This window comes from Aspergillus lucknowensis (genome assembly GCF_044049455.1).
Source record: "Aspergillus lucknowensis strain CBS 449.75 chromosome Unknown BJX67scaffold_15, whole genome shotgun sequence".
Lineage (NCBI taxonomy): Eukaryota > Fungi > Ascomycota > Eurotiomycetes > Eurotiales > Aspergillaceae > Aspergillus > Aspergillus lucknowensis.
Genome location: NW_027263559.1, coordinates 158,623 through 179,967, shown reverse-complemented (window position 1 = coordinate 179,967; position 21,345 = coordinate 158,623). Strand labels below are relative to the sequence as shown.

General features: G+C 51.9%; 10 protein-coding genes across 10 annotated transcripts; 3 read left to right on the top strand and 7 right to left on the bottom strand.

The window, feature by feature from the left end:
* Window positions 1-162: 162 nt before the first annotated feature.
* Window positions 163-2,438, top strand: BJX67DRAFT_351083 (cytochrome P450). Its single transcript, XM_071028879.1, has 4 exons — window positions 163-1,138; window positions 1,190-1,320; window positions 1,379-1,677; window positions 1,732-2,438. Exons 1-4 carry the CDS (start codon window positions 227-229, stop codon window positions 2,016-2,018), a joined length of 1,629 nt encoding a protein of 542 aa, XP_070887085.1. The 5' UTR covers window positions 163-226; the 3' UTR covers window positions 2,019-2,438.
* Window positions 2,439-2,644: 206 nt separating this feature from the next.
* On the top strand, window positions 2,645-4,838 carry BJX67DRAFT_351082 (putative MFS transporter). Its single transcript, XM_071028878.1, has 3 exons — window positions 2,645-3,277; window positions 3,337-3,399; window positions 3,453-4,838. The coding sequence occupies exons 1-3, from the start codon at window positions 3,073-3,075 to the stop codon at window positions 4,709-4,711; spliced, it is 1,527 nt and encodes a 508-aa protein (XP_070887084.1). The 5' UTR covers window positions 2,645-3,072; the 3' UTR covers window positions 4,712-4,838.
* A 1,531-nt stretch (window positions 4,839-6,369) lies between these two features.
* BJX67DRAFT_60875 (uncharacterized protein) lies at window positions 6,370-7,395 on the bottom strand. Its single transcript, XM_071035229.1, has one exon. The coding sequence runs from the start codon at window positions 7,292-7,294 to the stop codon at window positions 6,431-6,433; it is 864 nt and encodes a 287-aa protein (XP_070887083.1). The 5' UTR covers window positions 7,295-7,395; the 3' UTR covers window positions 6,370-6,430.
* A 536-nt stretch (window positions 7,396-7,931) lies between these two features.
* Window positions 7,932-8,735, bottom strand: BJX67DRAFT_60855 (60S ribosomal protein uL24). The gene is made up of 3 exons (XM_071035228.1): window positions 8,638-8,735; window positions 8,445-8,557; window positions 7,932-8,323 (listed from the first exon to the last, which is right to left on the bottom strand). Exons 1-3 carry the CDS (start codon window positions 8,654-8,656, stop codon window positions 8,051-8,053), a joined length of 405 nt encoding a protein of 134 aa, XP_070887082.1. The 5' UTR covers window positions 8,657-8,735; the 3' UTR covers window positions 7,932-8,050.
* Window positions 8,736-9,146: 411 nt separating this feature from the next.
* BJX67DRAFT_60848 (uncharacterized protein) lies at window positions 9,147-10,118 on the bottom strand. The gene has a single exon (XM_071035227.1). It carries the CDS (start codon window positions 9,950-9,952, stop codon window positions 9,197-9,199), a length of 756 nt encoding a protein of 251 aa, XP_070887081.1. The 5' UTR covers window positions 9,953-10,118; the 3' UTR covers window positions 9,147-9,196.
* BJX67DRAFT_60847 (FAD-dependent oxidoreductase) lies at window positions 10,119-11,566 on the bottom strand. Its single transcript, XM_071035226.1, has one exon. The coding sequence runs from the start codon at window positions 11,548-11,550 to the stop codon at window positions 10,285-10,287; it is 1,266 nt and encodes a 421-aa protein (XP_070887080.1). The 5' UTR covers window positions 11,551-11,566; the 3' UTR covers window positions 10,119-10,284.
* Window positions 11,567-12,696: 1,130 nt separating this feature from the next.
* BJX67DRAFT_380302 (FAD-dependent oxidoreductase) lies at window positions 12,697-14,377 on the top strand (the record flags this gene model as incomplete). The annotated part of the gene is made up of 2 exons (XM_071032767.1): window positions 12,697-13,953; window positions 14,084-14,377. The coding sequence occupies 2 exons, from the start codon at window positions 12,697-12,699 to the stop codon at window positions 14,375-14,377; spliced, it is 1,551 nt and encodes a 516-aa protein (XP_070887079.1).
* Window positions 14,378-14,542: 165 nt separating this feature from the next.
* On the bottom strand, window positions 14,543-16,075 carry BJX67DRAFT_351073 (pectate lyase family protein). The gene is made up of 3 exons (XM_071028877.1): window positions 15,264-16,075; window positions 15,129-15,214; window positions 14,543-15,076 (listed from the first exon to the last, which is right to left on the bottom strand). Exons 1-3 carry the CDS (start codon window positions 15,673-15,675, stop codon window positions 14,612-14,614), a joined length of 963 nt encoding a protein of 320 aa, XP_070887078.1. The 5' UTR covers window positions 15,676-16,075; the 3' UTR covers window positions 14,543-14,611.
* A 1,704-nt stretch (window positions 16,076-17,779) lies between these two features.
* On the bottom strand, window positions 17,780-18,910 carry BJX67DRAFT_60821 (uncharacterized protein). Its single transcript, XM_071035225.1, has one exon. The coding sequence runs from the start codon at window positions 18,710-18,712 to the stop codon at window positions 17,906-17,908; it is 807 nt and encodes a 268-aa protein (XP_070887077.1). The 5' UTR covers window positions 18,713-18,910; the 3' UTR covers window positions 17,780-17,905.
* BJX67DRAFT_60820 (SGNH/GDSL hydrolase family protein) lies at window positions 18,911-20,917 on the bottom strand. The gene is made up of 3 exons (XM_071035224.1): window positions 20,115-20,917; window positions 19,420-20,052; window positions 18,911-19,336 (listed from the first exon to the last, which is right to left on the bottom strand). Exons 1-3 carry the CDS (start codon window positions 20,313-20,315, stop codon window positions 19,109-19,111), a joined length of 1,062 nt encoding a protein of 353 aa, XP_070887076.1. The 5' UTR covers window positions 20,316-20,917; the 3' UTR covers window positions 18,911-19,108.
* Between the last annotated feature and the right edge of the window lie 428 nt (window positions 20,918-21,345).

Here is a 21,345-nt window from a genome sequence, read left to right as displayed (position 1 = left end):
ATACTCTGTTTCAACTAGTAAGCCAACAGGGATACTACGGCCTGAAACGATTCGTTACAACACCAGTTCATCTGTCTCTGCGGTTGGATGATTATCAATAACTATGCCCTTAAAGGAAGTATGGGCCGCTGGCCGCACTTTGTCTTGATACAAATTCCAGATAAACGCCCGGCGGGGGGTGAACAGAAATGTACGCCTATTTTTATTTCATTCAAAGACGTATGTCATGCGTCTCCCATCCCACTATATCAGTGCAGCCTTGGTTGGTGTTTTCTCCCATGTCGCCTATTTCAAGAGCGGAGAACACCACCTCCATGGAGTGTTCTATCTCAAACTCCTATTTATTACCATTACTACAGGCACTGCCGTTCTTTCACATTTAAAGGGAACTGTATGGACAGGCTTCATGACAGCAATTAGCTTGACAGGCGCATATCTGCTAGGCCTATACGGAAGCCTCTTGGTATATCGCATCTTCCTGCATCCATTGCGTAAAGTTCCCGGGCCCTTTGGCGCCCGACTCTCCACAGCATGGATTGCAACACAGCTAGAGAATAATAACCAACATACCAAGCTGCTTGAGCTGCACCGTCAGTACGGCCCTTTTGTTCGCATCGGATCGTCTGATATCTCGGTAATCCACCCCAAAGCCCTAGACATAGTCTACGGTCCGAACTCCCGCTGCTTCAAAGGGATAAGTTACGATATGTCTTATCCCGAGGTATCGCTACAGCTAATGCGCAACCCGGCGCAGCACCACGCCCGACGCCGTGTGTGGAGCGGCGCATTCAGCGATAAACTGCTTCGCGGATACGAGCAGCGGATTCGTGGGTACCGCGAGAAACTAGTCGCTCGATTGTCTGAAATGAGCATGAGTGGCCAGCCAGTTAATATCCGAAAGTGGTTCAGCCTATACTCGTTCGACGTCATGGGGGATTTGTCCTTTGGGGAGGGATTTGGCAGTTTGGAACGCGGGGAGGAGCACTGGGCTATCCAACTGCTCAATGCGTTTGTAGATCCAATCGGCTTGTTCCTTCCTACTTGGGCCTTTGTGCTGTTAGCGGCGACTCCGGGGCTATCGGGAGACTTTTGGAAGTTTCCCGCGTTCTGCAAAGAGAAAATGGTTGCAAGATTCACGGTGAGTGATGTTGTGATCAGTTCCATGCCTACTCTTCTAAACGGCGTATAGAATAATCCCGAGATCCCGGATATCAGCTCCTCACTAATCTCGCCTCTGAAGGGTAGAAGCTTGTCTGAATTAAGCCTTGATGAGCAGAACTTACTGTATAGCGATGCTCGGGTAATTGTTATTGCAGGAAGGTAAAGTCTCTCCACGTGTAGCCCTGCTTCACAAGACGATTTTAACAGAATAAACCAGTGACACAACGTCCGGGGCACTGTCAGCCATCTTCTACGAACTTGTCCGGCACCCAGAGGAAATCGAAAAGCTGCGTGCTGAATTAGAACCATTTGCGAACGGAGCGACTCGGGAATTTCTACACTCGACAATTGCCCAACTGGACCATTTGAATGGTATCATCAATGAGGCTCTCCGACTCTATCCAGCCGTACCAAGTGCCTTGCAGCGGCAAACACCTCCGGAAGGCGTCATCATTGATGGGGTTCATGTCCCTGGAGAGACTCACATATTTTGCCCTCTGTATTGCATAGGACGATGTAGGTACCTATTTTCTCGGGTGGGGCTGTCTAGGCCAAGCTGACCATGGATAGCGGAATTGGCATACGCCAGGCCAGAAGAGTTCATCCCCGAAAGATGGTATAAATGGCCAGAGTTGGTTAAGGAAAAGGCGGCATTTATGCCGTTCAGTGCCGGTGAATTTAACTGCATTGGACGACCACTGGCATTGATGAATCTGCGCACTACGGTCGCTCGTTTAGTCATGGAATTTGATATAGAATTCGCTCCGGGTGAGGATGGATCTCGGTTTTTGGGCGACGCAAAGGATAATTTTGTCTTTTACTTTGGCCATCTGAACCTGGTGTTTACTCGTCGATAGCAATGCATTCACTTTGAGCGAATCAATCACCCGCCAATGGGATGATCTTGATGTGGCTAGCTGAGCGCATAGATCTTTCTCGACACCAATCTCTTAATCGTGCCCAATCCAACCCAAGCAAGACCGTCCTGTCCACACAATCAAGCTTCAACCCTGCAGCTCCTCGCTGAATGAACTCGTTCGTCTAACATACTTCTCGCCAGACGAAGCTGCTTGCCTGAAATACGCCTCTAGACTTGGAGGCCCTGATCTCCGTGATCTGACCGGAGTAATGTCTCCTCTCCGATAGAAATGCTCGTCCCAACCAACCTCTAGGCTGAGCGCTTTATCTACCTAGCAGGTACCTCCTGGGTAAGAGTATTATGACAATCCACACAAATTTTCAGAGCCCGTATCCATCGGAGACTGTAAGTAGGCAAAATAGGGTGTCTTCCTAGCTTAACGAGCTTGCGGTCGACACTTTCCCTTACTGATCCGGAAGCACTGACCAATTGTATCACGTGACCATGACACCCAAGCCTGGAAGTAAGGGCACCAATCAACGCCCTCTATCTCTCTCAAGGTCTCCAGGGCGGCTCTCGCTCTCTTCCACTCGGACCTCTTTTATTCCCTGCTCAACACCCAGTGCTCTCAGCTCCTATTATTGTTGATCAGCTCCCCAAACGCCATGCCTGTCTTTTCCGAATGCAGTGTTCCCCGCACAAATCCCTGCAAATCTTCGTGCCATGGCTTCCTCCGTTGACGTCGCATCGGCCGCCGACGATAAGCTCCATCCAACCAGCCAATGTAACCTCTTGAGTCTTGTTGCTCTTGACTCTTGCAAGGATGGGACAGTGGGGTAGAATCTTGACGGCGCTGGAGACAGTCCTCTTGATATTTGCGATGATATGATAAGCTATCTTTTCATCAGGATAATCCTTCTGCCCGACAAGCAGTTATCTATCCCTTGCTTTGACCTCCTCCTTTGCTTGTGGAACTCTTTTATCCCCGCGCTCGTGTTCCCGAATCGACGACGAGAAGAGCACTGGCAACCACCGAGGCGGTTCAGCAAATCATGGATTCCAAGGACTCTCCTTCGTTAGCGCCCATGGACTCGCCCGGTCCTCGAAAAGACTCTTTGCCCGAAGAGGACCCCAACAGGACCGAACGCTATGCGCCAGGAGTAGTTGAGAATGTCGTCCATGTCGTTGACCACAAGGCCGAACGGGCGCTCTGTCGTCGATTTGATCTGCGACTGCTGCCCGTCTTGGCTGTGATGTGTCAGTGTCACCCAGCCGTCCCAGCGAGAAAAAACATTCGACTAATGTATAACAAATAGATCTCTTCAACGCTCTCGATAAAGGAAATATTGGTAATGCCGAAACAGATAACATGAGCGATGGTATGTTGTCGCCGAGTTCTCGAGAAAACAGTACCACACCCTAACGAGAGCAGACCTCAATTTCAAGGACGGTCAATATAATCTGCTCCTGTCCATCTTCTTCGTTCCGTATGTCATCTTTGCGCCGCCCTTCGCCATGCTGGGTAAACGCTTCAGCCCAGCCAGGGTGCTACCTATCTTGATGTTTTGCTTTGGCTCCTTTACCCTCCTCGCTGCGTCTACCAAGAATTTCGGCGGTATCTTCGCTCTTCGCTGGTTCCTCGGGATGTCTGAGGCTGCCTTCTTCCCTTTGGTCATTTATTACCTGACGACCTTCTACCGTCGCGCTGAGCTGGCTCGCCGCCTGGCCCTCTTTTACGCGGCCTCCAACATTGCCAACGCGTTCTCTGGTCTAATCGCGTTTGGGGTTTTCCAGATCGAGAATACGCCCATGCCCCAATGGCGCTACCTATTCATAATTGAGGGTTGTGCTACTGTCAGTTTCTCGATCTTCGCCTTCTGGTATCTGCCCCGCAGTGCCTCGGAGGCCAATTTTCTATCTCCCGACGAGAAAGCTCTCGCGTTTCACCGAATCCAAGTCGACTCTAGTGCTATCGTGAACGAGAAGTTCAAGTTTCGCGATGCCATTGGTATCTTCCGCCATCTGAGCACTTACTGCTTCCTCGCAATCGAGATCTGTCTCGGCGTACCCCTTCAAGGAGTATCTCTCTTCATGCCCCAAATCATCGAGCGTTTGGGCTATACCACGGTCAAGACGAACCTATACACCGTCGCACCTAATGTCACGGGTGCTGTAATGCTCCTCGTTCTCGCCTTCAGCTCCGACGCCGCCAAACTGCGCTCGCCTTTTATCGTTCTTGGCTTCCTCTTCACCTTCACGGGTTTTATGATCTACGCCTCTATCACAGACGTTCAGTCCCAGATCCGGGTCGCTTACTTTGCGACTTTCATGATGACTTGGGGTACGTCTGCCCCCTCCGTTCTCCTCAGTACCTGGTACAACAACAACATCGCGCACGAAGGGCGTCGTATCCTTCTCACTAGTATCGGTGTACCGCTTGCCAATCTCATGGGTCTAGTCGCCAGTAACGTCTTCCGCGAGCAGGACAAACCAAAGTATATGCCCGCTTTAATCACAGTGGGAGCTTTCGGAGCTACAGGTGCGGTTCTGTCTGCCTTGCTAGGTGCCTACATGTTTTTGGACAATAAGAGACGTGACCGCCGGGATGGAGCTACTGTCCGTGCATACGATGTTCCTACTGAGCGTCTGCGGGATGGTCCAGCTTCGCCTGAATTTCGCTGGTTCTTGTAGGCATAGCGTCAAATAAACTAGGATTTTCAAGCAAAAACTGGCATACTATATTGTTTTGGCTAGGACTGGTCCGTATAACCGCTACGTTGTCTGGTTGCGATGATACGTCTTTTTTGAGCCTAGGTGGTAGACATTTCATATTATAACCAACATATTTTAGTCGCAATACACCCGACATTACTCCATAAATATATGCAGAGAGTAATATTCTTTGGCAGCAGTTATGAATGGAATGGTATGGCCAGGTGGTGCAAGAGGCAGGACCCTAATGAATGTGGGATCCGCCATCATACAGCCGCCAAATCCTGGGTCTGGGGACAGATAGTAGGAGCACTTTACCAAACGTTACCAGTTCAAGTCTCGTCCTTGTTGGTGTTCTTTTTTTTTGGTATGATCCTTCGTGTACTACATTATGGTCCACACAGTAATACGTACCGTTGTTTATCGTGTTACGGGTATCAAATGCAATAGGCAGCGTGTTTGCCTGCTGCCGCTAGACTGATGGCTGAGATGGGCGAAATATCATCGGCCAGCCTCCAACGAGGTCCCGGAAATTCACTCAACCACCTGGGGCCGGGACGGTTCACCCACCATCACATCTTCCAGTGCTGACATAACAGCTACCCTGTAAGGCCTCAGAGTGCTCCCATGTGCTGTAGCCCATAAGTTTTCTTCATATTGGAGAATATGGTATCCAAAATCACCCAACCTGGCCCATAACACACCACATCCAGGAATCCGACAACACTGCGCAGCACAAATTCACTTTCTACCCGTTTCCCAACACTTCCTCCCAACAAGATAAATCCCAAAAAGTCAGTAAGAGACAACACAAGAGGCCGGATAGCTTAACGGGAAAGCGTTGGTTCTCTGGCGCGCCATGCTTGCCTGACGAGGCAGAGAAGTTGGAACCTCCGTCGCTCTGGTAACGCCAGAGCAGGGAGCGTTTTCGCGGACAATCAAAGAGTGCAAGTTCGAGTCTTGCTCCGGCTTTTTAGAATTACACTTCTTTTTTTTTTTTTTTTTGCCCCCTGGTCGTCTGGCATATGGGCTGGTGTTGGGAGGCTGGGCTCCACCGGGTGTCCTTCTTCCAGTTTGATTGAGCGGTATTGTTCCGAATAGCCAGGATAGCACCCTATCTCGTACATGTAAGCCTCCTAAGTCCTCTGTAAGTCAAGGGACAGTTGTTCGAAAACTTCAAGAGGATCCAATATATCTCGTTGGTGTTGGTCGTTGTTTGGGTCTTCAAGACCGAGTCCAAGGTGTCAGGACGCTGTTCGTTCTGGACCATTGAATATTTTTTACATCGCCCACCCATTTCTAGTGCATAGTGAGATACCTAAAGGCCCATGCCTCCGAAGTGAATGGTGTTTCTGCTGAAAACCTGTTCGAGAGTTATACTACGGGTGTGGTACCGATCGGTTGCATCGTTGGAGATTTTCCAGTTTCCTGAACCTAGCAAGCCAATGTCTAACACGATAAAGGTACCATACATTCAAGAAGGTATGTCGTGTCTCAAGTTCTAGGGGTTATTCTTTACTCGTTATTTGTTGATTCCGGTGTATTCACTCTTGGAAACAACTATATTTTTTTAGCGCTTGACTAGCGCTAACGGCAATCATTGGAACCTTGTTCCTTGGAACTCTGAGAAGGCCCTGGTTCTGACGAAGTCTAATTTCAGTTCTCATCCGCCTCCTACATACGTGCTTCGAATCAAATTTATTCAGCAGTTCGTTCCCGTATAGCATTTAAACTCTCGACCGTATCCACTACACTCTCTTGCAACGACCGATACACCAATCCCAGCTCATTGACCAAGGCCGATCTGTCGTACCCATATTCCGCGCCACCAGGCGGTTGTTCACCATCTCCCAACGCACCACCACTTGGTAGCGCAGACTTCAGCTCCGGAAAGTCCAGTCCAATGGCCTCAACAATCTCCGCATTACAGAAGTTTCCCGACGTCAGGAAATGCCGCTTCCCCGCCGTCTCCGGATTCTCAACCGTAAGCGTATACGCGGGCTTTTCCTCTTCCATGAATTTCCATGCCTCCTTCTCCGCCAGTGTTTTACTCGTCCGATACCCGGATTGACCTTGCGCATTTTCCGGGTTCTCGGCGTCCTCCCACGTCACGGGGTTCCAGTCCTCCTCGGAGTACTTCGATCCCGCCGGTTTCGGGGGGTTAAACTTCGCGGCGAAGGACGAGGTGATTAGGACGCGCTGTACGCTCGGCGCATGGCGGCGCACGGATTGCAGGATCCCGACTATGCCGTTAACGGCTGGGTCGAACTTATCTCGCTTTGCGTTGGAGATGCTATAGTGGAAGGGACTTGCTGTGTGGATGACCGCGGATAAGGGCGGGTCGCAGATGACGGCGTCGTCGAAGGCGCTGGGATTGGCGATGTCCGGGACGATTTTGCATGATAGTCGGTCGGTTGGGATGTTGGGGCACTGGGAGTGGATCGATTGCGCCTTCTCGGGGGTGCGAACCGTTGTTACGACTGAGTGGCCGCGGGTGAGGAGGATATCGAAGAGGGCGTTGGCGAGGAAGACGCTGCCTCCTGTGACGAGGATGCGCGACATGTTCTGTGAGGATTGGGGGTTGGATACCGATGACCTGGGAATTGGCTAAGTGATATATAAATTTCTACGAGTGACGGGTCTGCGGTACTAGACGTATGGCGGTCTAATTCCGCTCGTCGTGGGAATATGTTGGTATCGCCGCGTTGGAGTTATAAGCTTTGCTGATCAAGGCGAAGCTGGACCAAATGGGTGAGATTGTAGATGGCCAGCGACAGGCTCTCGAGGACCTCTAGTACGGAGACTCAAGTATTCGGGAGACCCAAACCAGGCTATGTCCCGTTTTGCTGGTGCCCTTTGAAGCCTAAACTTCTCTGCATGTCTGGCGTATGTGAATCATCCTCCGCTTACGGTGATGGATTTCCGACCTTCAGGCTACGAGAAGGATTCAAGGGGTGTCTTTTGAAACTGGCATGTGACTCCGCTGGGAGGGTGCATGGAAGGCGATGCAGTATTTTGCTCTCGCTCAGCCTCCTATTCCGAGACGCAACGCACCTTGATAGTCGTCCTGACGAGGGATAGGATCGCTTTCGACTTCCTCTTCATGGCACCATGACCCCCGACGCCGAAACCGGTATGATGAAGATACAGTATAGATGCGGGCTTCAGTCGAATAAGGTAAGGGAATCAATTTTTCGTTTTTGTTTCATCACAATACATCCATTTCGATAGACATATCCTGACCGTAGGCTAGACCTCGCATTTTCCGAGTATCTCCGCTAGTAATGAACATGAACCCCAGAGACAAAGAGAAACCCTTTAAGCCGACTTGCTCTTGACGGCCTCACGGCCCTTGCCTTTGCGTTCGAGAATCTGCTCACGGTCCTTGTCGAGCTTGAGCTTGGTGATGACAACATTCGAGGGGGCGAGGGGGATGGGGACGCTCTGGCCGTTGCTCTTCTCGCGGACGATACGCTCGACGTGGATGGCCCACTTCAGACGGTAGACGCTGGTGACCTTGCCCTCCCGGCCCTTCTGGGAGCCCCTGAGCACGAGAATCTCATCGTCGCGGCGGATAGGGATGGAGCGGACCTATCGAGAGTACTGTTGTCAGAAATTTGTCCCTTCGGTCTGTTCCTTTTGTTGCGATCCCAATTCCAATTCCAATTCCAATTCCAATTCCAATTCCGTTTCAGCGGTATTTCGAACGTACATTGTACTTGGCCTGGAGCTCCTTGGACAGGTGAGCGCTGAGAATGACACGACGCTGGCTGGAGGGGGCGTTGAAGTGAGCCTTGCGCGACTTCCGGCGCGAAGACGAGAGACCTATATGAACGGAAAACATGCCGCATCAGCACTGCTCGGTCGAAATGGGAGGGATATATGCTGGCGAGGAGTTCACGCACTGTGGTTCGTGGCACCCATTTTGAGACAGCCTCCTTCAGGGGATCGTGGTTGAACTCGAGCGGTTGTCGTGACGGTCGGGAAAGATTCTCATCTCAGGGTTCGTTTGGGGCTGGAAATGTGGATTGTGCGTCACATGACCGGATGTCTCGTCTAGGGCTGTGTCCTGCATTTTCATTGGATGTTGCGGGATCCGCTGTGTACAAGTCAGTGACTTTTCATTAAGTTATGCAAACAGCACAAACCAGACTATCATTTTGGCTTGGGTCGATGAAGTCAGTGCAACACCAAGGGAAGGAACATATGAACATTAATATGTTGATTTCCTCTGGTGTGACTATAGATTCCCAGTCTGGCTACGCCGATAGCCATTCGACCTGGATCCCCCGACAGTTCCTCAGGATTCAAGCGCCTTTTACCTGCGAGATGCCTCACCATCCAGATCGATGGATTGCACTATAGCTTCTCCATACGGTCTAGCACACTGCCCAACACTCTCTGCTCTTTGAGACATGCATCAGCAAACACAAGCGCGTCATCCATTACCCTTTTAGCATCAAATCACCTTCTCAAGAGCCCAATTTGACTCAAAACCTCAACTGCCTCTCTCGTCCATCTCACACAGTTATCCCCATCCTCCTCCCCTCCCTTCCTCGGCAGCTGAATCTCCCTCAACCTCCTAACCACCTCCTCCACCGTTACAGAGCGAACCTTACACACAGTAACTCTCACAAGGATCTGAAATGCAATATCGGGGTCCGCATCTGTACGTTCCCGGAATCGCCAGTCACCATTACTTCCACCCGTGAGTGGATCGACATATAAAGAGTCTGTGACGTCGCAGTGAGTGTGTAATTGTCCTCGAGTCTTGGGATCCTTAGGAGAGATGAGGATACCCCAGTGGTAGGCGGCGTAGTGGAGACGTTGGCGGTTTTCCCCGAGAGAGTTCTTGCCGCGCGGGTGCAGGGTTATCGAGATGCGGGGCTTGTTCTTCATCCTGGGTTTTTGTTGCTGTAGTGGGGGGTTGATTATGACTGTGTCTGGGAGAAGACATCTCAATAGATCGAGTGATATGGAAGCTGGAAAGCGAGAACCTGTGGATTCTCGCTTCGAGTAAGGTTTGCTGCTTTTGGATGCGCCTTGATACACATCACTGACACGATCTGTGGGGCGTTTATCTTCTCTGATGCCCCGACGAATCCCCAGGGCGGCGATGGCGATGAGGCACCGAATGATCGCGATGACAGCCACTCCCAGCCGTTTATCAACACCGTCTACCACTCCTTCAGCAGCACGAAGCACCAGTCCCAGCACCATAGCGACACTGCCCGGAAAACCCCTTTTGGCAACCCAATACAAATTTCTTCCAGTTTTCCGACAAATTCACTGCCAACCCTAAAGGAGTATTCTTTGGTCCACCGGACACTTAGCGTGGTTCCAGCAATTCGCAGGAGACCTTTTTCTCCTGAGGGTTACGGGGTGGAAATACGCCTGCATATGACCTTAACAGCGGTTATTTCAGAGCCAATTTCACATGTCCTCACATTCTAGGTGTGAAGCTGATTATGGCTAACAAGGAACCTCGACTGGGTCAGGCTTGTGCATGGCCCAACACTATCTTACAAAGAATAAACTGTCTAACCTGCAACCTAAAGCTTAGCATGTTCTCCCGTCAACTCCAAAACAGCATCCATAGGCACCGGAGCCAAATCCCGCAGCGCATCCTCCACCAAATCCAACACATCACCCGCACATCCAAAAGATAGACTCCATCCCGCACCTCCGTGTCCATAATTATGCACAATGCGACTTGGGACTCTGCCATGCAATCTAAGTTCCCTCTCCACGCGAACATTCTGTCCCCTGAATGGGCGCAATCCCTGCGCGAGAGGGTACTCCGGGTCAAGGCGGGCGTTCTTCAAGACGGGTAGAAACGATTCGCAGCGTGCTCTCATGCGCTGGATAATGGGCGACTCGAGGCTCAAATCCAACTCCCACTCGTTAGCTTCAGCGATCCCGCCCATGACAAGGATGTTATCGTTGCGGGGGACGAGGAAGACGATTTCACTCGGGCGGGAGCCGGGGGTGTCCATGCCGGCCGGAATAACCATGGCAGTCTCAAGCTTGGGAAAGTCAGATCCGTCATTGATGAAGCGCAGAAGGGCGCCGCGGATCGGGTAGCATGTTTTGTCGGACGCAAGGTCTGAAGCGCCGAGACCAGTGGCGTTGACGATGGCGTCGGCTTTGAAGCGTACCCGAAGGTCGGATTCCTGGGTGAAGAGGTCGCCGGTAATGGACTGTGTTTTGAGGGTGGCGCCCTTTTTCTGCACCAGGGTCGTGAGCCAGGACATGCAGACGTCGGTGTCGATGACTGGGGAGAGAGCCTCGAAGGCGTCGATAATGCCATAGGCTGGGTTGACTCCTTGTTTGTGTATAAGCTCCGTACCCTGGGCGAACCCACGAATACCGGCGGCTTTCATTTCCTGGACCTTCTTCTGGAGTCCCTCGTTGCTGGAGATGGAGTGTGCGAAGAAGAAGTTCGCCGGTCTGATCTGAACTCCCATGGCCTTGGACAAGGCGGGTATGGAAGTGATGGCGCACCAGATGTGGTAGTTGACCATGCACCAGCGCTTAGAGTTAATCAGAGAGATGGTGTCCGTGTGGTGGCCACATACCGCGGGTGGATATTCCCACAACGCACCAGCAATCTGGGAGGTAAGACGCTGCTTAGAGGCGTGGGAAACCCATTCTTTGGAAACGATGGTGACTCTATAGCCTTTATCGAGGAGAGCCCAGGCCGTTGTGAGGCTGATGACTCCTCCGCCGATGATGAGGATGTGAGCTGCGCCGGGGGAGGGAGTGATGAGGGGTGCTTCCTCGGGGGAGAGGTCTTTCCAGAGCTTGAGGGAAGACATATCGAGTGTGATTGTCTGAACTCTTTGTGAGGAGATGTGTTACAAACATTTTATAGCCAGCTATTTAATCACGGAAGTCTATGGAAATAAGTCATGAAAAGGTTCTATTCACGTTCACAGTGACTTGAGCCCATGACAAGCCAATTAGGGTGCATGCTATTAGCTAGATACTATTATAGCATAATTATTTATGCTTTATTCAAGATTTATGAAGCTTCTGCTTCCAACTTAAATTTTAGAATACTTCACAGAGTGTGTGAATAGACAAGGACAGATACCAACATCAGGCAATAGCAAAAGCACGCGCAGCATGGAATAAGATCATCATAACTAGCCAGATGCAAGATGGAATTTTTTTTATAGCTGAGCGAATGACACTATGTCTATCGATAATAATCACAGCCAGACGGAGAGCTTGAAATCTGGCCCGTTGATCAGCGCCGTTTGTGATGTCATTGCCGTGGAGATGCTAAAAAACCTTGAGCACGAGAAGGATTCCTGAACCAAATAACACATTCCCAGTCTACCTCGGTCTCTACTAGACCTATCTCCACTGCAAAACCTTCCGCCGAGCAAATGCCAGCCATCCACGAACGCATCGAACTAGACCTGATCGCCCAGGAATGCACACCCTGGACGACTCTGACCTCGGCCGATCCAGCCCCAGAACTCGAGCGGTTCACCCATCGGAGGTCTCCTCCTCTTTCCTAAGAAGGACATCATTACCGTGGATAAGCTCCGGCCAAGCCCTTCCATCGATTCGACGGGTACGACTTGCAGGACGTGCGGGCGATTGTGATTGATCTTCTGGCGGCACTGTGACGTATCGCATTCAGGCCAGCCGCGGCGACAACCAATACAACGCGACGCGGTCCTCGACCTGGAGCCGGGGGTCGGATGGCGAGTGGCAGTTAATCTCTCACCAGGAGACTCCGAGTCTTCAGTGAAAATGCTTCCTGTGTATTGTTATGATTTATGAATGATTTTTCAATGAACCTTCCTCGGCCGGAACCGCCGAGCCGACGCTAAATTTTTGACGCCGAGATTTCTCCACCATCGCCGATGCTATCTACTAGTATGTTTTTTTTTAGCTATTTTAACATCTTTGGTCCATTCTATTTCTTCACAGTTAGATTTTTAGAGATCATGCATCTTCACAAAGATAGAGAGCCCTGGGGTGGCTTTGTTCTCCCTCTTCCCATCCCCGATTCCTCTCCTCGAACCCGGAAGATCCTCATCGTCGGCGCTGGAATCGCAGGTATAGCGAGTGCTCTGGCTCTGTCACACGAGCTCAAACCCCACGAGCCGAACCTCCAGATCACAATATTCGAGCGCCACGATGTCCTCTCTACCTCTGGTGGTGCTATTAATCTCACTCCGGTCGCACAACGACACCTCGATCGGCTAGGCGTGCTCTCCGAACTCGACCGTCAAGGTGCTGACGGCGGTGCCAATGTCGACGCCATCGAGCTCTTCTCCAGCCGCTCGGGCCGTTCTCTCGGCTCAATAGATTTCACAGACGGCAATGGGAACGGGGTGAACGGGTACAAGGGCCGCCGTGTGATGCGTATCGTCCTCTCGCTCGCTCTGCTCTCCATTGTCGAACGCCATCCCAACATTCAAATCGTTTATGGGAAAAAGCTCGCCAGTGTCACAGAGAACTACAACGACCAGACCATCCTCCACTTCGAAGATAACACCTCCGCAGCTGGTGACCTCGTTCTCGGCTGCGATGGCGTCCACTCTGCCCTCCGCACTTCATACGTCGACCCCGGCCGGATCTCTGAATATACAGGTCTTTCCTTCATCCAGACAACAATCGAGACACCCCCTCCGCCTCCTCCCCAATCGCATTCCCCAAGAAGCACTCGTCCAAGCACAGGCACGAGCACAAAGTCCAATGGGAGCAGTAGCGTTCGCGGCCTCCGCAAACCCCCAAGTCCCAGCATGCACACCCCCACCACTCCAAACTCCTCAGACCCAAGCCCAACCATCGCAACGATGCACCAACCCCCTTTCACAGCAACCGGCCTCGCCCTATCCCGCAACGGTGATCTCATAGCCAGCTATTGCGACCGCACTCACACCACCATGTTCCTCGCCGCCATAGTCGAAATCAACAAATCCCTCCTCCCGCGGTATCGCCTCGATCCATCTTCCTCCACCCCAGCATCTTACTCCCAATATATCACCCCAACCAACAACGACCCCCGCCGCCGCCTCGCCATCCACGCAGCCCTGCAATCCGAAATCCACGCCCGCTTCGGCAACGCCGGAAACCCCTGGCTCCGGGACATCGCGAACCTGAACACCAATTGGATGCTGTACCCTGTTTACCAGGTCCCTCCTGGCGGGAAATGGTCGAGAGGCCGGGCTCTCCTTCTTGGTGATGCGGCGCATGCAGTACGTTCCTCTCCCTCCCTCCTCTTTTTTTTTTTCCTTTCCCCTCACTTCCCCTTTCCCCCGTTTTCTTTCTTTTCCCTCGCCTTTTTTTAGGCTCATGATGATGTTCCAAGCTAATATCCAGAAATAGATGCCTCCCCGCGATGAAAGCGCCGCATACGCTCTCGACGACGCGATAATGTTCGCCCGCATCCTGGCACACCACCGCGACGAGCCTCTCGAGTGCGCATTCTCCAGATATGAGTCTGTGCGGCGCGGGGTCGTCGAGGAAGCGTTCTCTGCTGCGAGTCGGATGTGGGAGACGCATCGGGACATGGGGGTTTTGGAGGGCCGGTGGAAGGAGTTGAAAGTGCCGCGGACGCTGTGGAAGGGTCGGGGGGTTAGGGATGCGGCGTGGAGGTTTGACGCTTTTGATGTAAAGTAAGTTAGTGGGGTTTTTGCTTTTGGGGGTTGTGTACGATGGATGATAGATGATAGATGGATGGGTGTTGGATATTTAAGCTTAGGGTTTTTACATGGGTTATGCACCCATATTATGGGTTGATGGATATGACAGAACTCGACTGGGTAGTCAAATATATACGAGGCTATCATTTTCCGGTACTGTATAAGCTCAGGATTGGGATTGAGTTTCACAGGAGACCAGTCAAAAAGAGGTTTAAAAGGTAAGAGTCTGTCCAGCAGCTTCTACAACGGCGGCTTCGACGTTGTCAGGGCCGAGAGCCTCATACTCGTACTCGACGCTGGTGAGAGTGCCCTCGGGAGCATCGTGGGAAGCATCACCAAAGTCGTTGTCTCTCTCGACGGCGTAACCCTCGTCAGTGGAGTAGAGGGCCTTCTTGCATCCCACCCAGACGTTGGACTCAACGAGAACTTGGGCACCCTGGCGGGTGTTGATGCCGTCGCTGACGGACTCGTAGTAGTTGTTGTAGATGTGGCCGGTTCCGAAGCGGAGAGAGGGGCCGCGAGAGTTCAGGTTTTTCCAGTAGTTGTTGGCGTATGTGACGCTGAGATGGCCCTCATCCTCCTCTGCATTGCTGTCGGAGTGGCCGACGAGCGAGGCCTTCCAGTGGTCATGGATGAAGCTGTTGGAGACAGTGATGAAGTCGGAAGCGCGTTTAAACTGCGACACTTAGCTTTTCACCACATTGAAGTGCCTTTATTTGAGAACTTACGTCAAGGAGACCGTCATAGTAGTCCTTGTCGTGATCCATATTTGAAGAGACGTCGACGTGGTCAACCCAAATATTGGTTGAGTATTCTAATCACTTAGCGTCTCTGTCTCGGCATTGAAGACGTGTAGAACGTACCAGCACCAATGGCATCGCCGTTCTCGGCAAGGACGTTCTTCACACCCAAGTTACGGATGATGACGTTTGTGACCTCCTTTAGCACAAGACCGAAACCATCCAGGACAGCACTAGAGTCAGCACCGAGAATGCTGGTGTTGCTACCAACCTCGGCCTGTTCTGCGCTCTGGTTAATAGGGCCGCTGACAATGACGACCTTGGGCTCGTCGCCCGCGACGGCAGCAGTGAACTCGGCGTACGAGGCAACAGTCGTCGTGGTACCACCGGCACCGCCGGTAGTTCCTCCGTTCAAACTGGCGAAACCAAAGGCAGCGTCGTCAATAGCAGCGCGCTTCTGGTTGGTGGTGGCAGTGGGAGCAGCAAGGGCCGGCCCGAGGCAGCTCACGACAGAGAGGAGGAATTTGAGAGACATTCTGGATAGAGACTTCCTTTTGAATGGAAAGCAGAGAAGATAAAGCAAGGAAAGAAAAAGGGAGAGTATGGGAGCGATTGACAGGCTTGCTGTTGAGGAAGAAACGATCCAGAAGGGAAGTATTTATGATATCGGCCCTCAAAAGTATCACACCTTCCCATCGGGACTATCATAGGTGGAAAGACTGAAACGATCAACGCCTCAACATCCTCATTACGATGGATACCAGGGTGAGTCGGGCTTCCTGGGAACTGAGCCGGGGCCTCAGTGGATAAGGCGTTTCCTCATAGTGAGAGAACGGTTCGTGGAGACCGCGGGAGGGCTGCCGGCAAGTCTTCCAACAACAGCAGGAGCACCAGAGAAAGCCAAGTGCTTGGTGCTCAAGATGCAAATCGCTCCATAAGAGCCATCTATGTGAGACCGGAGAATTTCCGCCAATGACTGTTGTTTGTTTCAGGACGAAGCGCCAAGGAATTGAGGGAGGAGATTCTTCAGACACAACGCAGTGACATTGCTCAACATCGGCAAGCCTGGCAACAACATCCGACAGGTGGAATTTCCCGACGTGGTCTGCATCTCTCAGAGTTGCGCATCCAATCTTTCCGTGGAGGCTTCGTGATCGTCCTCCGTTTTCCTCAGGAATGTAAGGAGGTGATCGCGCATCATCAGCCTTACGGCGCTTCACAGACAACTGGCATTTAATGCGGGGAATATTCCACAAATCTCAGAATGTTTGCTCCATTAACGGTGCAAATGCCGACAGAATGGTTGTCACCACTTAATCTATCTCATGGGGCTTTCGTGCCTGATTCATGGAATTGGGGGCTGTTCGAATAGGGTGCGGAGTCAACAATATTGGAGAAAGACTGCGCATCCACTAGAGCAAGCAGTGTTGGGAATATCGAGATGTATGGTGTCGTAGTGTTGCAACCCCCGACGCAGTCATGATGGGGGGGTGGGCACGATTCCACAATCCGAAGCGCGAATACCGTCATATCCAACTCCAGCCTGTCGCAATTCAACACCGCTTGTAGCCCTGGACTATTATCCAGTGGCTTTCTGAAAAAGCTCAACTCCGGTCGAACAACAGGGGCAGAAGCCCAACTCCACAGGATGTCTCATCATAGTGATCAGCCCTCAATCCCCTGAGAGAACCGTCCGAGACGGTCCTGGCACACTGGTTACAGCTGTGCTGAGAGCATGTTGTCCGGGAGGGATCTGGAAATCCCAGTTGAATCGTCTTTCAGGAGATTCGTGCAGCGATGATGCTGGCCTCCGATCTGTTGATCAAATGAGCAGGAGACACAACAACGGACGTGAATTGAAGAGCGTAATGTTGAGCAGATTCGATGCCTCCGTGAATACTCTCTGAGAACCAGGAGGCAGGCGTGAGACGAATTCTAAGGCTAGCTACGACTGGGCGTTGTTCTATCATGGTCGATGCTTCGAAAGTGGGAACGAAGAAGTTGATGAAAGAATCCGACTTCTCGACACCTTCGGGGCCCAGTTTCTCAGGCTCCGCTCCACCTACTTTCCGACTGCCAGCTTATTCTCGCACCCCCCGTGCCCCTTCAGAACCAAGAATAACAAATCAATCGTTGAAATCCAGCGGCAATAGTTAATGGTTCCATCCCAGCCGTCATGATATATTGGAATGGGGTCGTTAGCTCTCCAAGGCCTAGGATGGGGCTCTCAACGCCGGCAGCAGTTTCGGTGGAACCGCGCAATGTCTGATAGGATCTCGAATACACACTTTACTTCCCAGTCACGCCGCAGCAGGATACACCTTGGCCATGGAGTAACACCCAGGCCGCAACAATTGGAAGAACGGGGGAACGAAAACCCACGTCTGGGTTTTGCAATGCGATGCCTTGCAAGAGAAGTTGTCGAGGGACACCCTCAAGACCGGAAGAATCTTGAGGCAGCTAGCTTTAGCTTTGGGAGCCAAAGCGTCCATTGTTGTTATGCAGTCATTTGATCCGCATCTGATTCGGTTTGATGTCAACCAAGACCCCCGCAGAGAATCATGCCAGCGCTAATAATACATGTGTATAACTACAGGTGCAGACGTCATAAGTATAAAGAAGGATCCGTTGTCGGACGACCAAAAAAAACCCTGTCCGAGTGAACACAAAACACCCGGCAGGGAGCCTAACCAGTATCGCAAGATGATACCAACATCTTGGCCCCAGCTATTCGACCACCAACGCGCAGACGGCGGAGTCAGTGATCACCGGTCGGCAAGTCCTACCTCCGCGACCTGCTGCCCGATAATCACTACTGCTACGGCAATCTCAAACATCACTATCAGAAACAGGATCCTCGATGAACGGTAGGCTGCTGGAGCCGGGATATGGGGTGGGTAGGTACGCACCAGAGCCAAATCCACCCCGCGGGCGACTCTTACTCTCCACATCGGTCGAAACCGAAACGGGGGCTTTTGACCTTGAGCCAACACCCCATGGTCGGTGACTCGGTCGAATACGGCCACTCTTTGGTTATCCACCATAGCAACCTGCGCCAGATTATCCACGTCAAGCGCGAAAACTTCCATAACAGTCTCATTCGGATAACTGAACGATGGCGCACCCGAATGGGAGAATGATCTCCCACGTCTTTGCCTCTGCGAGGGCCGTGGAACCATAGGCATACATGCATTTCCGAACCGCAGCACAGCCCGAGGCGACCGAACTGCTACCCGACACTTCGCAGATAGTATGGTTTCACTGGTCGCCACAGGGCCCGGCAACTTCAACTCCAACATCGACGAATCGTACCATCGGCTACGCAACTCAAAGAGGGGGAGGCCCGTCGTGTCGCGAAAGACGCGGCGTTGTGCGAGGCCCCATGGGTGGCCATGGACGGTGAAAAGGATGTTTCCGTTCTGGTGACTGATGATGTAGTCGAGCGGATGCCATGGCTCGGGCCTGTTCCGGACGATGATGACCGTTTCAGGCTCGGCTGTTGTGATATATTCAGGTCGAATCGCCAGTGGCCTTCGAGGCTGTGTTGGAGGAGGCTGTTGGGAGAACGCCATACATGATCTGTTGCGGAAGACATTGAGGCGGTAGAGAGGTACTCATTGGGAGGTGAGTTTTTCATATTTAACTGACTCCTTTCCTCTCCATCGGCTGGGGTGGAATTAGCGACGTTGTATTGTTATTGGGGCTTCCGTCAAGGCAGAGAACGATTCTGCCTTGGGGGTTGGTGGTGTTGGAACGGATAGCCACTTGATTGGATGACCAGCTCCTTCGGTGCAAGGCGTTCAGGGGTGCGCGACGATGAAACAAATAGGGCTGCTCAGTTTCAATGCGAGTAAAATAATGATTTCTCATCTCTGCTCTCACTTTGCGAGATTTGATCCGCCATATTATGTACGACCTTACAGGTACGGCCGAACAAAGAAGTATACTACGGAGGAGAAGCCTCCCGATTACCAATAAGTGGCCCACCGACTTTCTCCCTCGACAACCTTCACAAACTCCTTTCCAATAACTTCGTCGGTACGCTCCGAAGGATGTAATTCGTCGTACCACAGGTATGCCGCTGCATTCGGCTTCTCCGTGCAGTTCTGGCCCTCCTTGTCGCAGTGTTTCACATATCCAGTGACATTGGCGGGTGTTTCTAAATACCTGGTTGGGTGGTAATAGATATCGGAGATCTTCTCTGTCAGCAAACGACTAAAACAAACTAATTCAAAAGTGGGGTGAGAGAAATCTCAAGAGAGGCGAATGGAACACATACCAAGCCATACGTATCCATCACCGCGAACTGCGCCCCCGGATATCGGCGGGCGATCACTACCTCAAATGGGGTCCTATACTGCAACACACTGTTGACCGTAACCACTGTTTCCCACATCCGATAGCTGATCTCCGTGATATTGGCCCCTTTATCCGGATAGTAGGAAGTTGAAGACAACCCACCGTTTTCAGGGGTCGCGTACTGCGGAGACAGTTGCAATGGAGCGAGGTTCATGATCACAAAATACCGTCCCCCATTCGCGTACACCCTGTCCAGAGCTTCATAGATGCAGTCAATATAATCCGGGATTGTGGCACCATTGACCTGCGCATCTGTGAGAAAAGCGCCGTTTCCCACGTCGTTCGTGCCAATCCATATCGCGTAAACCGTCTCCTCCGATTGAGCATCCATGAATTTGGTCCCATCTGGTGTGATATATTCGCTATCGGCGATATATGCGGGAATCTCATATTCAAGAACAGATGGGAAAGGCGCCCCGATCGAGTCGAATGTTCGCGGGGTGATCTTGTTCGAACAGACGGCGCCGCTAACGGCGTAATTATATCGCTTCAAGTCCGCGGATTGAGATGCAAAGTGTCCCCAATTGTATCCTCCGGATGCCGAGGCATTACTCTGGGAATAAAATTCAGTCTGTGGCATTTGGCAGCTGTGCGGAGGTCAAGGGCAGCTCTTACCACAGGTTGTTCCCACCCAACCGGCGGCGCCTCCCCATCGTGGCTCCCGAAGTAACCCAATCTCGAGTCATCGGTATAACTATTCCCAAATGTGACTAGAGCTTTCCATTCCTCCGGCCCCCAATGATGTGATGGGCATGGGGTCGCAAGTGTTGTGCTTGCGAGGAGCAAAAATCCCGTGATCCGGCGCAGAGAGCACATCTCGAGGAGGTCAGTATTTGAGGATTCCACGAATTGACTCGAAAACAAAACGGGCTTCAGGGGATCATGAAAGGGATTTATTCCTCGTGGCTCCAGCCCTCCGGCGGAACGATTTGAGTCCGGATGTTGATCCTGCAATTTTCGAGTGCGGAGAAACCAAGATCATCAAATTCCGATTGATTTAGGCTAATAATCTCAAGACAACAGGCATCCTCGCCAGAAACGGCCAGCCGGACAGTCGACCTTGTCGCCTTGGGCCGTGGTTGGACAATTTGTTAGGAAGCTCCCTCCTGATCTCATCCCGATCTCCATCCCAGCTTCTCAAGCGACGCTTGGCGTAATCGCTGGGTGCTGTAATTGGTTCAGGACAATCACACAAGGCTTGACGGCCTCAAGGTTTGGCTGAAGAAGATTAGCTTCCGCTGCACCGAAAGACGAACACGAGCTGTCTTCGAACGAGGGCTGTTTGCTCCAGGCGCAAAATGCGAGATCTTGCTGAGCGCCAAGGGAACGAATTCCCGAAGCCCAGAGATGTGAGCACGCCTGAACGAGTCATCGCCGCGAGAAACTTTGTGGATGTGGTGTCTTGGACTCCTTCGTACAGAGGCGACAAGGTTTCTTTTTCTCTTTGTCCTCTCAGTATCACCTTTGTCTAAACACTCCCTGTGGAGAGGGGTCTCCTTCTAACGGCCGCCTGCTGGAAACGCCACACTTCTATCCTTCTCGCTGCATTTGCTCCCCAGCGCACCTCTTCACTCCATTCCGATATCCTTCTCGTCACGATTCTAGATATCCCTTCCCAGACAAGCTGCAGACATTCCCGTTGAAGACCGCTCCACCGGAGATCAGGATCAAATTTGCCAGATCCAGCTTTGTGGGACGACTTGAGCGCGACCTAGCCTCTCCAGAGTTTGTAATGACGGTTACCCGAACATCCTCCCAAAATACCGGCCATCTTTTCTCTTCCATACGGCACCAAAGCAAAGCCCGGCTGGGTCGACGGCTCGTCGGTCCAGCGGTCAAACGGGGG